At 40.5% G+C, this 15,862-nt stretch overlaps 1 protein-coding gene across 3 annotated transcripts in view; it reads right to left on the reverse strand.

The window, feature by feature from the left end:
• Positions 1–8,396: 8,396 nt before the first annotated feature.
• DAB1 (Dab, reelin signal transducer, homolog 1 (Drosophila)) overlaps positions 8,397–15,862 on the reverse strand; it is a 1,114,753-nt gene continuing 1,107,287 nt past the window's right edge. For all 3 annotated transcript variants that reach the window (XM_015566970.1, XM_006768369.2, XM_015566969.1), the window contains one exon: positions 8,397–8,640. In XM_015566970.1, the coding sequence (XP_015422456.1) occupies positions 8,596–8,640 (45 nt within the window). In that variant the 3' untranslated portion in view covers positions 8,397–8,595. The remainder of the gene's footprint in view (positions 8,641–15,862) is intronic.

Raw genomic sequence — 15,862 nt, forward strand, 5'->3', positions numbered from 1 at the left:
ATCACATAGTATAAGTTTATCCTCATTACATTAATTTTTTTCTTGAATATTCTCACATGCTGTTCTATTTCAGATATGCTTAAGAATATGAAGTTGAAGATATAAAACTGAGATTATGATTGAAATTGCATTGTCATAAATAGGAATAGACATTTTTATAATGTTGAACCTTCCTCAATTTGTTGTTACTTTCTGCTCATCAATAAAGATTTGTAATTTTTTAAATCTAGATTTTACATTTTCAGTACTAAATTTAGTCTTGGGTATTTTAATTTTTTCTATTAGTAATAGAATCAATTTTTCTATTAAGTGTTCTAAATGGTATTTATAGCAATATAGAAAATATTGATTTTTATATATTAAACTAACCACCTTAATTCTCTTATTAGTTCTTAGAGCTTCTAATAGTTATTTCCTATTACAAAATATTATCTGCAGACATTGATAAATTTCTCATTTTACTTTTACATACTTGATTTCTTTTATTAAATTGCCTCAAATTTCAGAAAATGTTGAATGATGGAGGTAATGGCTGACAGCCTTGACCTCCATCTGATTTTATTGGGGATGCCCTCAAGTTTCATATTACATTTTCTATTGGCTGTTGGCTTGAGATAGATGTACTTTATCATGTGAAGGGAATGCTCTATTTTTAGTTTCCTTTTTTTTCCTCTCAAAGAGGATAATGAATTTTATCAGATGCCTCTGGTATCTGCTAAGATGAGACACGCTTCCTTGACTTACTGTGTTCTAAGAATCCACTTTATTTAGTTATGCTTTAGAGCTGTGTTTAATTAACTAATCTTTAATTTAGAAATTTCTGATTATTCATTAGAAAGATTAGGCTATAATTTGGACTACTTTTTTGATATTTTATTATTCTAGCTTTGAAATCTGATTTGAGAAACTTGTTTTCTAGTGTTATTCAATAGCTTAAACAAGGTGTCATTTTCCCCCTTCACTTACAGGCACTCCAGCACACTATGCTCATTGGTCCTGCCAATTCTGCTAATGTTCTCCTACTGCCATCACCCCATGGTAAACTCCTACTCATTTAAAACCCACCTTAACACCAACGCTTCTCTATAGCCCTCTCTTACCATTTCCATAGGATCAGCACATGCTTTGATTCAGCTCTGTTTCTACTATAATTTATTCATCTATTAACATATTTTTTCCACTGGAGTCTGAATTTCTTGAAGTTGGGACAGTCATATATGCATCTTGTAATTTTTTTGCTGAATCTCCAGTGCTTATCACAGTACCTGGCACATAGCCTGTGCTTCATAACTCATTGTTACATGAATAAATTCATAGTAAATTTTATCTTTAAACTTTGCCAGTAAAAAAGTTTCAAAGAGGTATGTGTCTTTGCCCTTCTTTGACAGTACAATAGAGACAACAATCACTTGCTGCCATCCCACACACGTGGTAGAGCTCTGTGCTGTGATAATGGATGTTGGAGCATAAAGTGGAAGGGTCGAGTACAAAAACACACAATAGCTACTAGACTTTCTTTGATATTAGTAATAGGTTATGTATTGACCATTTACTGCTTTCCAGGTAGGATATCATCAACTTTATTTCTCATAATAGCCCTGTGAGGTATATAGTATTGTCTGAATGTTACATGTGAACTGAATGCTAGCAATGAAGCCTAAGTGACTTGTCTGAGGTCAAACAACTGGCATGTCATGGAACCAGAGCCTAAACCAACATGTTCTGAATTGAGTTCATCATCTAGAATCAACTCCATATTGACTAGTCCATAAAGACACTGTGCTCCACTTACGCGAGAAAAGCGACACATAATAGGTGAAGGTGGAGATTTGCTCAAGTACCCTACTTCTTAGGTTCTGCCTAAGTTCAGTGGACAATAAGAAGAACAAAGAAACATCTATCTACCTGTTTGACCTCTGCATCTCTCTTCTGATAAAAGTGGGCCAACCATTGAGTAAGGTTTTCTTGATTTTTAGTTTACACTGTGATGTTGATCCATCCTGAAAGCACACCATGGAGAGTGTGATTGCATACCACTTTTTTCCTTCTCTGGAAGTTTGAAAGGGCGCAGGCAGGTAAGAGGAAACAACTTTCCTTTAATAACTAAGCTCCTATATTTATGAGGTCGTGGCCATGAGCTACAGGTGAGTGACACTGACCTATAATCTGAAACGAGACAGACTTCAGGGTTTTTCTCACCCCCAAAGGGAAGGCACAGTAGAGTTGCTGAAAGTTTGGTATGAAGGACAGTTTAGCACTTTACAGTTGGTTGACAGTATGCCAGCCCTGATTGCTGCTCATTTCATCTCCAACCACTCCTGCCTCTTCCCCAGTCCCGCCTGAGACCCCAGCATGAGTGATAGAAGTAGCAAGAGGTTGTTCAGAAGATTAAAGACCCAAGTCACCAGAGGCTTCCATCTCACAAGAATATTTAGACACTTTCCACTTGGCAGTTATTCATATTCTTCTGCAAAGGATGAACAGAAAGCCTGTTTCAAAGAGGTTCCTTCTTCAGATCTCTGTAACTTGGAAGATAAAGCGAATGCAAGGATTTTGTTTTGAAATTAAATATTCATTAGGTTGGGTTAGGGATATTACTGCTCTCAAGAACAAGCCTGAATTTTCCTTTGTTTTAAAATACCTGCAGTCATTTCACTTGAGAATCGATTTCTGTACTAATCAGTCAGGGTAATGCACAGTGTGATTTTTCTAATAGAACAGATACTCTCTGGAATTGAATAAGGAAAGACTCAAACTGTTTTACAGAAGGTGCGTGAGCAATCTGACATCACAGGAACCCTGCACACAGAAGCAGCCAGGAGTGGAGGAAAGAGCCTTGGGAGTCAGACCCTGGACACTATGATGGCCTCTGAGTGAGTTCTTTGGCTATGGTGATTGACAGCTGTTTCCTAATATCTCAGTTTCCATTTCCTAAGCTGCATACCTCTTTCCTTTCGGGTTTGTGTAAGAATTTATAAATAACAGAAAAGGAGCTGAACCTACAGATAGAAGCTATTATTCATACCTAACATAAATACTCAGAACTGGTCACCAAAGGGCTTGAAAGCCATTTCCATCCTTTAAAAAAAAATCTCTCATTGCTCACATTACCCTTGAATTTAAACATCTTTTAAAAGCTTTGAAGGTTTATTTCAATGAAACCTGTTTTTATTCTAGGCATTTTTCCTCCTGTCATTCAGAGTAAAACAAAAAACATTTACTGTCAAAACAACAAGGGTTTGCTCTCAGGCACAAAATGAAAGAAGAAATGGCTGCCTGACTTATTTTGGTGTCTGCCTAGCAGTTAAACAGGACAACTTTTAATTTGTCACTTCTTTAAGATTCACTTGGGTTGGAGAAGTAAATCACCAGTGCTTTTTTTTTTTTAATTTTATTTTTTATTACAAAGGGTATTACATATGTGTCCATTTTTTCCCCCCACCCAAGACAGTCCCCTAGCCTCCCTTATACCAGTGCTTGGTTTTAATTAAACTTGAACTAGTTGGGCCAAAAGCTATATTCTTTATTCCTCAGACACATATCCTTTCAAAGCGCCAAGTAAAGGAAAAACTATGTATTTAGTAACATACTTAAGATAGTACATCTAATAGATTTTTATTTTTACTTGAAACTGGAGGAACTTAAAAATCTAACTTATTACCAAAGATCAACAACAGGTGTGGGAAGAGATAAAGGAGGTTAATGGTTTTCAACAAGCCTGCAGTGATCTATTTAAAAGAGTTAATGCCCAACTATTTTTTAAATATATTTTAATGATTTTTTACAGAGAGGAAGGGAGAGGGATAGAGAGTTAGAAACATTGATGAGAGAGAAACATTGATCAGCTGCCTCTTGCACACCCCCTACTGGAGATGTGCCCCTAACCAAGGTACATGCCCTTGACCAGAATCGAACCTGGGACCCTTGCTTCCGCAGGCCGACGCTCTATCCACTGAGCCAAACCAGTCAGGGCCCAACTATTTTTTTTTTAAATTAAAATCAACTATGAGTAAAGTTCACATCTTAACTCTACCAAGACATTCTTTCTACCTTTCTGAGTCTCAATTTCTTTATCAATAAATCTGGGATCACATCTCCCTGGTTCATGTTGTCTAGCACCTATCAGGCACTTAGCAGGCACACAATAGCTTCTCAATACTTGTGAGCCACTGTTGTTATGCAGAAGAGCTTGTGAAACAATTGTTAGCAACTCAATCCAGGAGTGAGCGTTTCTTAATGTTTCTTTTATCTGCCTCAAATTTATTTTGCTGGAATCTAAGCTGTTCCCTCATTTTTGCAAAGTTGGCGATAACATCTGTTTAATACTTTTTGTATAAGGAGGCCAGATTGCGGGCATGTGTTTATGCCACCATTAACATAACCATTCCTCAACAGAGGTGTTTTCTGGCATTTCAATGACCTAATTGTAATCTGTAATCTGGCTGATTACTGGCTAGACAGACTGTTTTAGTAACAAGAGGAAATGAGAATAACACACATACACACATATATACATATACATACACTCATAAATACATACATACAGAATCATATATATATATATATATATATATGTCCATTTTTAAATGACTATATATATATATATATACACACACACACACATACACACACACACACACAGAGGTATAATCGGTTCTTCAATACATATAAAAGTCAAGGTCCAGCTGCAGATTTCTTTTTGTTTTATGCTTTTTTTGGTAAGGAGCGTGCAGGGAATGTGAAGAATAAATGTTTCCTTCTTTTGGGTTCCTTAAGCAACTGACTTTGAAATGAACTATGGCGAACTCAATGAGTCTAGATTAACCTTGGCTTAATGACCAACAGTTTAGCAGGGTTTGTATTTATTTATTTATTTAGAAGAATTTATAAATCGATAGGGCTAGTCCTTGAATCTTTTCCCCCCTTTGAAAGACCCACGCTAAATGTGGTCCGAACACCACATCTACACAGGCAGTGCTTTCCCTGACAACATCCTCCTTATTTTTCACTGTGGCCAATTTCCCAAGCAAATCCAGTGTCTGAAGTCAATTGAAGATGAACTGATTCAACTTCTGACAGAGGCTTTCTCTGTCTACTCTTACCCACATTCCACACCCACACCTTCAGTGCCAGGTCAAGGCCTCCACGGGTCCGATGGAAGCTTAGAAAGAAGCGATTTCCTCTTTCAAGCCCTCGCCTGAATATCCAGTAGAAACTTGTGGAATAAAACCAGGCTAAGCTGTTGTTCTCAAACATGTTTATTTGTAAGTTTTACATGGTGTGTTACAGAAATTAATGGAAAATTTCTAAAAATCTCGCTGTTCTGTTGAATGCATTGTACATAAAGTTAAAAATAATGTGTCCATATATGTTAACAAACTGTCATCTGAGGTAAAGTTAAAGTAGGTCTAGAAATGTACGGCAACAGTCATTTCTCTTTCTCATCTTTATTAAAAAAATAGGTGTCAGAACGCAGAAATTGAAATGAACCAAACCCACAGAGTAAACATTTTTTTTTTTTTAAAGAAGGTGCCCGGTACATGACATGATGGGGTTTCAGCAGACACTGGGATGAGTACGAATCGTCACAAAAGTCTTGCGGCATGTAAAGATTGAAGAGCTATGGGGAGTGGAAACAGAATGACAGGTGGCGTTTCCCTGGTTTCAAAATTTAAAGTGACAAATTTAGTGCTAGTGGAGGATGATAAATTAACAGCTGGACACATGGATTTTTCTATCAATCTAACTGGAACTGTGCAGACTCCCCATGACCCTTTGGTATTGGCACCTCAGCTCTTATTTGGAAATTCCACTGTACTCCTGGAATAGGATACAGTGGTTCTGAGCTCACCAAACAGTGCTTGTTAAACATCAGAATTCTGCCAATGATAACACGGATGGCAGTCTAACAACTTGACTTTATTTCCCTCACTGGGATGCATCACATGGACCAGATACTTTAAGCTCAGAGCCAGTTACATTTTCAATCACATTCAATGAATGGTGAGTTCACTGGGCTCTCACCTTCTGCTATGACATTGGCTCTGGAACAGTTTTTAACTGATACAGCGACCTCCGCCAAGGTTCACTTCAAATGTGTTAGAAGCAACCCAAAGAATCTGTACAGTGGGGTAATATTGCCAGACACACTCAAGACAGCCATATCGAGGGAGAAGATAGCACCACTTGTTTAGAATCTGAATTACGGACAACATAGCAATGTAAGCCATTTCCTCATGGGAACTGCTCATCTTATTAAATCCCCAGAAAACACCATCAAACTGATTTCAGGACATCTCTTATGGTTCTCACGCCTTTCCCATTTCCTCCTTCATGTGAAAAGATGACTTCATTGTCAAATGCATGCACTTTTCTGGAGGAATCATGTGGACTAACAGTGATAGTTATGGAGGGAGGGAAATGGCCCTTCTCACTTTTCTGGTTCTTCAGACCTTCCGCCTTAGGATGACATTTACGTGGATTCTGTAATGGACATTTGGTCAGTTTACCTAACTGGAAAAAGTTGGATTCCAGTGACCTGATAATGTCAAATTTGGGCTTCCAACAGTAACCACCACATGGACTTATCAATTTTTTTTTTTTGTGTGAGCAAGTTTACCTTCTTCCAAAGCATTTCAGTTTCTATTGATATGAGGAACCAAAGTACGCAGGCCTATTTAAGTTAATCATATCAATATAAATTCTAATTTTTGAATTTTAAAACCAAATAATAGTAATTACCCTCAAATCCAATTAATCACATGATTCTTTAAAGTTTTCTTCTTAGTGTTAAACCACTAAATTCAACATACTGTAACTGCATAGGAACATTGGAAAACACACTTGACCTGTAGAACAATTCTCTGTAGGGCAAAAATATATAGATTCTTTATGAAAATCATGTGCTAAACATACGAACCAAACACTACACTTTTCTGTCTCATACATGTAAAAAAAGGAAGCTTAAACTCTTCTGTTTCATGTACAAATAGTCCAGTGATTTCCGTGGGAGAAGGTGGGAGTGGAGAGGCAGGAGGGAGGGTTAGAATCTGAAGGACAGACCTTCAAAATGTGAGTTGCCTTGTTCTTGTTTTACACGGAGGGCAGGCACTCTTGTGGAAATGCTAGATGAGATGATGGAGTCACATGCTCCCTTCCTGTTCACTAGCTGCTGATTGGCCAGCTGCTGCTGCCAGCTGTCCCTGAACTCCAGCCTCCTCCCATATGCTCCAGAGTAACATCTGGAAAGCCAGCCCCATCCATCACGCTTGTCACATCTTGCACTCAATCTGCTACCTTCTCTACAGTGTAATGGCATTGTTAAAAAGCATTTTCATTAACATTTATATTTACAAAAAGAAAAACACCTGGCAATTTTTTTTTCATTAGAACTCCTTAAAGCCATTTCCCTTAAATATTTAAAGAGTTTAATGGTAAGGTTTTTTTTTTTAAGTTATAAAATAAAAATCCCATTTGAATTTTCTGATGTACAAAAAGAGATAGAGATGAACCATTATGATCACAGAATCAGTTTGTTATTCTGAATACTCACGCCACCATTGTTCCATGAGAAAGTCAGTTTTTAATATCCAGGGCCACATTACCAGGATTATACCAGAATTATTTGGCAAATGACTTTTCTTTGAAAATGGCACGTGGAGAAGACACTTGTCTGCATAGCATCACAGCAGCAAGAGATCGGAAAAATAAAAAATATTGTTTCATTGTACTTAGAATTTCGAGCTTCTTAGGAAATCAGATGCATTTTTCATCTTTCTCATCAATGGGACTTGATGTCCTTTCCTACTCACAGAATGAGGGTTCAAACAGAAAGCTGTCTTTCTTCACCAGGATGCAGAGATAGCTAAAAGGTTGTTTTGGCAACATTCTTGATCATAAAGAATTATCAACCACTTATTTGTCTTGCGATTTCAAGTTAATTCATTCATATGAGACTTTTTTCCCCCACTTAGGTTTCTTCATCAATGTCTTAAAAAAGTCAAAAGCAATACAAAATTTGTACACCCATTAATTTTCAAACATGAGAAAGGAAGGAAAGGGAGAAAATGGCAGGCCAGGCCCTGTGCAGTGATAAAGTAACATCATCACATGTCAAAAGGCATATGGATGATGAGAGTGTGGTCACAGAGGACCTCTTCCTTTGCCTAAAAGAAGTCAGTGCCAACTTTGCTGTAAGACTCTGAGGCCTGTCACTCCAAGTTTGACATCTCTACAGCGGGTAACATGTAGAGAAATAAAAAGAGAATTATGATTTTGCATACTTGGGGAGGGGGGGTCATTCTCAATCCACATTAAGAGAGCTCAGAATGTTTGCTGGGTAAGCATTTGCTTGATTTGTGATTTAACGTTGGGTATAATTTTCTTATACTTTTGTGTGTCCTTGTTTTGTTGTGCTGCCATAGGTATCTGCTGTTGGTTGCCAACAACTCTTAGTTCCTTCCTCCAAACAAGTTCCATTGGGCAATTATGAATTTCTTTGTGGGATGAAGTGAGGTGAAAGAATATAAGAGCCTGTCGCGATGCTGATTTCCATGCTAGTCTTGAAGAAGCACCCGCCACGAGCCCGCATTGATGCTATTTCTTAGGTCTGTGGATCTGCGCATAGAGAGGCTCCAGCTCCTAGGGACAGAGGGACAAAGTGAGACATTCTTTTCCAGATAGGAATTTCTGAGACAACTTGGGAAGGAGAGTTTGGGATTAGAACAGAAAGGTGACAATGTATGATGGATGACCTTAGGTGATTTTTTGAGTATTTGATCATGGTGCATATCATTTTGGCAACTTATTTTAATCATCAGGAAGAACTACTCACCCTGTTTTGTCCTTGGTTTTTAAGTGAGACTGATTTCTCTGTTAGGAAAATAGCATGATATAGTAGAGAGAGCTGAACACGCTGTGTGATATGGACAAGTAACTTATCCTGTCTGAGACTCAACCATGAAATGGGAATGATACTGTTCATCCTGTAGGGCTTTTGAAGGATTAGAGGTATAACATCTAAGTACAGTGTTTGGGCATAACAAGTCTTCAGAAAATAGTAACTATTATAATGACGCAAGTGGAGATTTTTTTCAACACAGTTTTATGAGTGTCCATTTGATACGGTTGAAATTCTATTTCGACCTGCCCTTTGGTTTCTTTAAGCAGTGATGACTGGGCACACTTCACAGCAAGGGAAACAGCAATTGTGCCTTTAGATCTTAGTTAAAAACTTCTGGGACTTGTTTCCATTCCATCTGCTGTTTCAGATTGGGTCAGACCTTTGCCTGCGCACATTGGAGTTGTCCTGAGACATACATATACAAGGCGTTCTGTATAGAACATAGCAACTTCCCATCCAAATGTAGGTGGTAAATGGTGTTTGGCCTTGTTGAAAGCACTTCAGGACTTCATGTCAAAGGCCTGGGATGCACTAGCCAAGCAAGACTAGATCAATGCTCTGGTCTTAAGCATACCGTAGATAGGCCCTTCCATTAAAACTGACCTTTATGCTGCCACTATTGGATGTTTGTTCCAGAATTAAATAAACATAGCTGCACCTTAATTATGCCATATATTATACATTAGCCTGTATCCTGCCGCTCAGGCAATAGTGGACCCTTTGTATTTGCTTATTTTCTTGAACTATCACATTGAAATGTCATACACAGCCCCTCCTGTGTGTCTAGCACAGTAGGCATTTTAGAGTACACTGACTTTTTAATTTAACACAATAGCCATGTAAGGTAGATGTTTGATCTCTTTTGCAAATAAGAAATCAAGCACAGAAAAGTTAAGTCATTTGCGCATAGTTACACAGCTAGTGAGTTTGGGGGATGAGACTTAAAAGTAGGTCCAGTACTTTCCCTAGTCTATTACAACAGCTGATAAAAAAAGGGTCCAACTCTTCAAGCTGTAGTGTATAGAGTGCTTTGGAGTTTCTCAAGTTCCCTCATGTCTTATTTTATCTGCCTAAGAGTTCTAAGAATAGCTTTTTTTCTTTCCATCCTCATTCTGCAGATAAAAACGGAAGGTCAGGGAGGTATGTGATCTCAGGGTCATTGTGATGCCTCTCCTGTGTCTCATATATCACATTGTTCATCTTGATTGTAAAGTTGAAATGGACTAAAAGATAATTTTGTCCAGATCCATCATTTTACAGATGAGGAATCTGAAGCCCAGAGAGGAGAGGTTTTGTTTCACCAAAGTCACAGGGTTACTTAGTAACCATGCTGAGAACAGGATCCAGGCTATTTTCTTATACACTTATACTAGAGGCCTGGTGCACGAAATTCGTGCACTCGGGGGTGGGGGTTCCCTCAGCCCTGATTGCACCCTCTCGCAGTCCAGGAGCCCACGGGGAGCAGGCCTAAGCCATCAGTCGGATATCCTTAGTGCTGCCGCGGAGGCAGGAGAGGCTCCCGCCACTGCCACTGCGCTAGCCAGCGTGAGCCCAGCTTCTGGCTGAGCAGCACTCCCCCTGTGGGAGCGCACTGACCACCAGGGGGCAGCTCCTGCATTGAACGTCTGCCCCCTGGTGGTCAGTGTGTGTCATAGCAACCACTTGTTCTGCTGTACAGTTGATTTGCATATTAGCCTTTTATTATATAGGATTATATTTATCTTCTTCCAGGGAGAAGGCCCCTCCTAGCCTTCCAGGCACCCTATTTCATAATGTACAAGAGAACCAATTTGTCCCCCAATGCTTTACATTCATGGGACTTTATTTTGTCCTTTAAACATAACAAAAACATGTAATTCTTCTTCCAAGTATCCAATGACAAAGTATGGAGGCCCATTCTTCCACACCCTGCTTCTGGTTACCACTCACTGGTTCCTTCTGCCATTTTACATGTGAATTTAGCACAGTATGTGTGCAATAAAAGTTTGTTGAATTAATGAATTACGATACAATATCAACGTTCTTTACTAAAAATACTCTAATTGGGCTTTAATTCTCTCAAAATCTAATATAGCAAGATCTAGAGCAAGATGATTTATTAAGCACCTAATCTATTCTCTGTCAACATCTTGAAATGTTTCCAATACCTGTTGTAAGGCTAAACTTGTTCGTTTCCTGTGAGTTTGTAATCCTGGGGGGAGGGGGAGGGGAGAAAGGGGGGATGGGGTGAACCAAGGTGGAGCTGTCAAGTACAAATCCCGGGAAAAGCCATTTTTGGGCCTACACCAGGCTATCAGGATGCCTCTTGACCTTCTCTGAGTAGACTTCCTCAGCCCACCCTTCTTTTTGGATGCCCTCAGAATTCAGGCTGCTTTGATCTCACCCTACAATGTGCTCTGTTCTAAGTTTGGAACTAATTTATTCAACAGAGAATGACACCCTAAAACAGAAGAAGACAGCAGGCTCAGATGGGGTAATTAATGCCACACTGCATTAACTTCCTGCAGCTGAGATAAATATTCACACGTCCCCTGCTTGCTGGAATTTAGCTTCAAATACCCATCACAACAGCGGTAACGAGTGCAGTCAACTCTCAATTATCCCCACTAATGAAGGGGAGCAGTGGCGTGGAAACCCCAAGCCGCAGATCGTCCCAAAGTCTGACACTGTGATGCATTATCCGTTTGGGCAGCAGCTTTGCCTTCCTTGTTACTGAATCTTAGACTGTCAGAGCTGGGGGAGCTTGGAAATCACCTGACCCAGAAATTTCCAACCTGACTTCCCACAAGGTCACGATAGGGTGTTGAGGCTGTTTTCAACATTCCAAAATGTCTAAATGGAATCACACGTTAGCACAGCATGCTGATGTCTTTAGTTTTCACTGGGCAGATTTGACCACATCTTCAAATCCTTCAAAGCCTCCCCATTAGCCGCAGGGCAAGGCCAAAGCTCCTTTGCTGGGCACATGAGACCCATTAGTCCCCTAGTCCATTAGAGCTAATAAATGCACCTTCCAGACCACGAGTCAAACTCAACCATCAGGTCACATATAGCAGGCTTTAAAAAAATGTTTCATTTTTTAACACCTCTGACACAATGTTCTTTCTGAAATGGATTTGGTCATGCCAGTCTCCTGCTTGAAATGACCCTCCTGACTCCTTATTACCCCAAGGATAATGCAAAGGCCTCAGGATGGCACAGGAGGCCTTTCCAATAATATGGCTTCACTCTCTCCTATGCCCCCTTCCATCTGGTACTTCTGGTCTACCTGACAAGGCAGGCCTTTCCCACCTCTGAGACTGCTCAGGCAGTGCCTCCTGCCTTTGGGCCTCTCTTTGTCCTGCACCTGATATTCCCTTCTTTCAGAATCATTTCAAATATAATGGCTTCCTAGACTCTCTAGTGCTCTGTGTAGACCTCTGTCTACAGTGCTCCACGTAGCTCCTAAACCCTCTACACAGTGAGCTCCACTGCACCCTTCACATCAGTATCCCAGATGCTGAGTAAGAGCTTGGAACATGCACAGCACATCTGCTAACAACATGGAGATTGAGGATGTGAGTGAATGAATGAGCAGTTCTTCTTTTATCAGGAGCTGGTGAATCCTTATGAACTTTAAGCTCAACTGGGCCTGGCATCTTAATATCTTCATTTCCAGAGGACAATAAAGTAGATGGAAAACCAGACAATACAAATAAAGCCCAAACCAACTAACCAATCTTTGACTTAAGTTGACTCTCCTGTTTGCTGGGAGGTGCAGTGAAGGGATGAAAGCATGCAGATTTGAAATCAGGCAGATCTAGTTAGTATCCCCACTGCCAATTCCCTGCAGCCTGAGGCCCCTGGGGACACACTTGCAGTGGAACCTGCTAGGCTGATTACTCACTGCAGCAAGGGAGCCACGGTGTCTGTGTAAGAGGACCTTAGGAAGGGCTTATTACAGGCTTGGGCTTATGTTAGATGATTTGGGGGAGAGCCAAGAATGTAAGGGTTTTTTTCTCTAGGGTGGATGCCCTTAGGAAGCAGGACTATGATTATTTTAATAAATCTCATCTTGAGGGTAGAAAAAACAGAGCAAGGTTAAAGGGAGGAGAGAAGGATGTTTGGTCATTTTTATACTGTGGACAATGCTTATGTTGCCTGTCCTCGGCCATGGCTATTGAGTGATCTTATCTTGACCAACATGGTCACAGAGTGGTCTTGTCTGATGCTGATGATCAGTGAACTAGTTAGTTCACAGTCAACAGAGCACCAAGGCCTTGCTGTGAGGGTGGGGATCCTGGATGCCAGGCTGCCATCTTCTTTCTCACTGTTACCCACTTAGTATCCATAAGACTCTGTGATAGTCCCTTAGCCATCTGAGAGCCAGTTTCCTTATCTGTCAAATGAAGCTAGAAATCCTCTCTGTGAGCTGTGCTGTGAGCATTAAAGGGGAAAATACACCGAGATTGCCTAGCACAGAGGAGGCAGTCTCTAAGAAAGACTAGGTTCCCATATTCTGGCCCGTGGCTTTATGCTTACTCTGCAGAAGATGCTAAGCCTAAAATCACCTGTCAGTGGCTTCTCCTTCACAGCATGTAACAGCCGCTACAACCGGGCTCTGTGATGAAACCTAATACTGTCTGTGGATCAGCCCAGGAAACTGGGCAGAAAGAATATGTGTTCATCTGAGGAATCTGGCTGCAGGCCCTGTGGAGAACAGAGACTTCCACATACTTGCAGAGCAGAGCACAAGTATGAATCATGTGCTCATGTACAGCAGCCAGGCAGAACCGCAGAGTGATAACAGCTTACATTTACAGAAACATTTGCAGTCTCTAAAGGCCTTTTCTGTATTACATTCGTGATCTCATGTGGGCGTCACACTCAGGCTGTACCCTGGGCAATCCCATCTCCATTTACAGAGAAGCAGCAAGGCTCCCCAGAGTTTGGTGACTTGCCCAAGGTCACTCAGCCAGCACAAAGCAGACCTGGAATATAACCAGGTTTTTTTTTTTTAGCTTTAAAAAATTTTGTGGTAAAATATATATGGCGTACCTTTTGCCATTTTAATCATTTATACAATTCAGTGGCATTAGTTACATTCACTATGTTGTGCAACCATCACCACTGTTTCCAAAACTCTTTTCTTCATCCTAAACAGACTCTGTCCCCATTAAACAGTAACACCCTATTCCCCTTTATCTCCAAGCCCTAGTAACCTCTAATCTACTTTCCATTTCTATGAATTTACCGATTCTGATTTTTAAATCAGTTTCACTGAGGTATGATTTACATACAATGAAAGGTTCCTATGTTGGCTATGCAGTTTGATGAGTTTTGACAAATATACACACCTGTGTGCCTACCCACCACAATCAGTAGGACATTTCCTCACCCTAAAAACTCTGTGTCCTTCTCAGTCCACCCCTCACTCAGGTGCTGCAACCACTGATCGGCTTCTGACCATTATCAATTAGATTTGTTTTTCCTAGAGTTTCCTGGAAGCACATCCAGCCACTACCCTCTCCACCACCACGTGTAGGTGTCAGAGCAAGAAGGGCCCTCAGGCTGGCAGTTCCTGTCTTACAGGCAGACACTGAAGCCTCCAGATCTGATGACTGTTTAGCCCAAAGTCCAGGAGAGATGGTGGAGAGCCAGGAGGGCAGCCCAGGTCTAATCCCATTACTGTGCTGGTTTCCTTGCTCCCCTATCTAGCCCAGCTCCTTTGGCTGGTAGTAAGGGGCAAACAGTGTATTCTAGCTGTGCCCACTGCTCCACATGACTTAAAACCATGCTGCAATCTCAATCTCCTGTTTGGTTTACTTTTCTGACCTCCAGAGTCTCACATCCAGGATCTCTGGTCTTAAACTAAACCTGCCTTTTTCTGCTCAAGCATGTTGTTTTATGTACCTTAGTGCAGGGATTGGTACCACCTAGGCCTCAAAACCAGGAGCCTGGGGTAACTCTAGACTACGTCCCCTTCCTCCCATTTCCCTTCAGTCTTATTCTCCTCCAGATGTCATCTTTTAGGTATCTCTTGGCCCAAAGCCTACCTCCCATCCTGGCCAATGGTGCCCTCAGCCGGACCCTTCACATCTCTTGCCTGAGCCTTCCTGATGGCGTGGGTTGGATTCCCTCTAAGTCCCGTGCCTATGGAATGGACGGATTATTTTCTGTTCCTGTGGCTTTCTGTTTTAAGATTCTGCTGTTTGGTTCTACTCAAAAACAGAATAGTAATAATCATCCTGAAGACACATATTGTACTTTCAAAGCTTGCAAAGCACTTTCTTATTCATGAAATCATATGATTCTGGGAAGCCTTGGGAGGAGCTGTTCTAATTATCCATATTTACCCATATGAGGGACCAGGGTTTAGAGGGGTTATATGTCTAGAGCCATCTGCTTTGGAACCATCATTCAGACCCAAGTCCCCTGAACTCTGTGTGTCTTTTTTTCTTTTTCCTTTTCCTCTTTTTTCTTTTTCTTTTTTTACGATTCTTCTTCTCTGAGCATCTGAAGCTCAGCTTTCTTTTCCCTCGAACACTAGAAATCCATCAGGTATTATTTTATATGTCTTGGGTTTCTGCTATGAAGATCAGTATTAAAAAATGACAGCAGCTTGTTATTTATGGCAATATCTGCTGTTAGTAAGGGAGACAGAGCAAACAGTTCCCTATTGTTAGAGACGCTACTTTGGCTTGACAGCTGGGAAAGTCTGATAGGCAGTTTATTTACTTAGCCATTAAACCAAATAAATGTTTTCATTTTTCTTTCATCTCCTCAAACGCTAACATTTTGCCCTTAAAATTGGTCCAGCAACACATCAGTGAAGTATAAATTACCTGCCATTCCAACACCAGCCATTATAATATTATATGGGTTCTTTTTTGCCCCCATTGACCCAGTCTTTCAAAGACACGTGATTCTCCCAGGTGGAAGGGGAGGGGAAAAAGGAAATAACTGGAGATATTTCGCTTT

This window comes from Myotis davidii, unplaced genomic scaffold (genome assembly GCF_000327345.1).
Source record: "Myotis davidii unplaced genomic scaffold, ASM32734v1 scaffold79, whole genome shotgun sequence".
NCBI lineage: Eukaryota > Metazoa > Chordata > Mammalia > Chiroptera > Vespertilionidae > Myotis > Myotis davidii.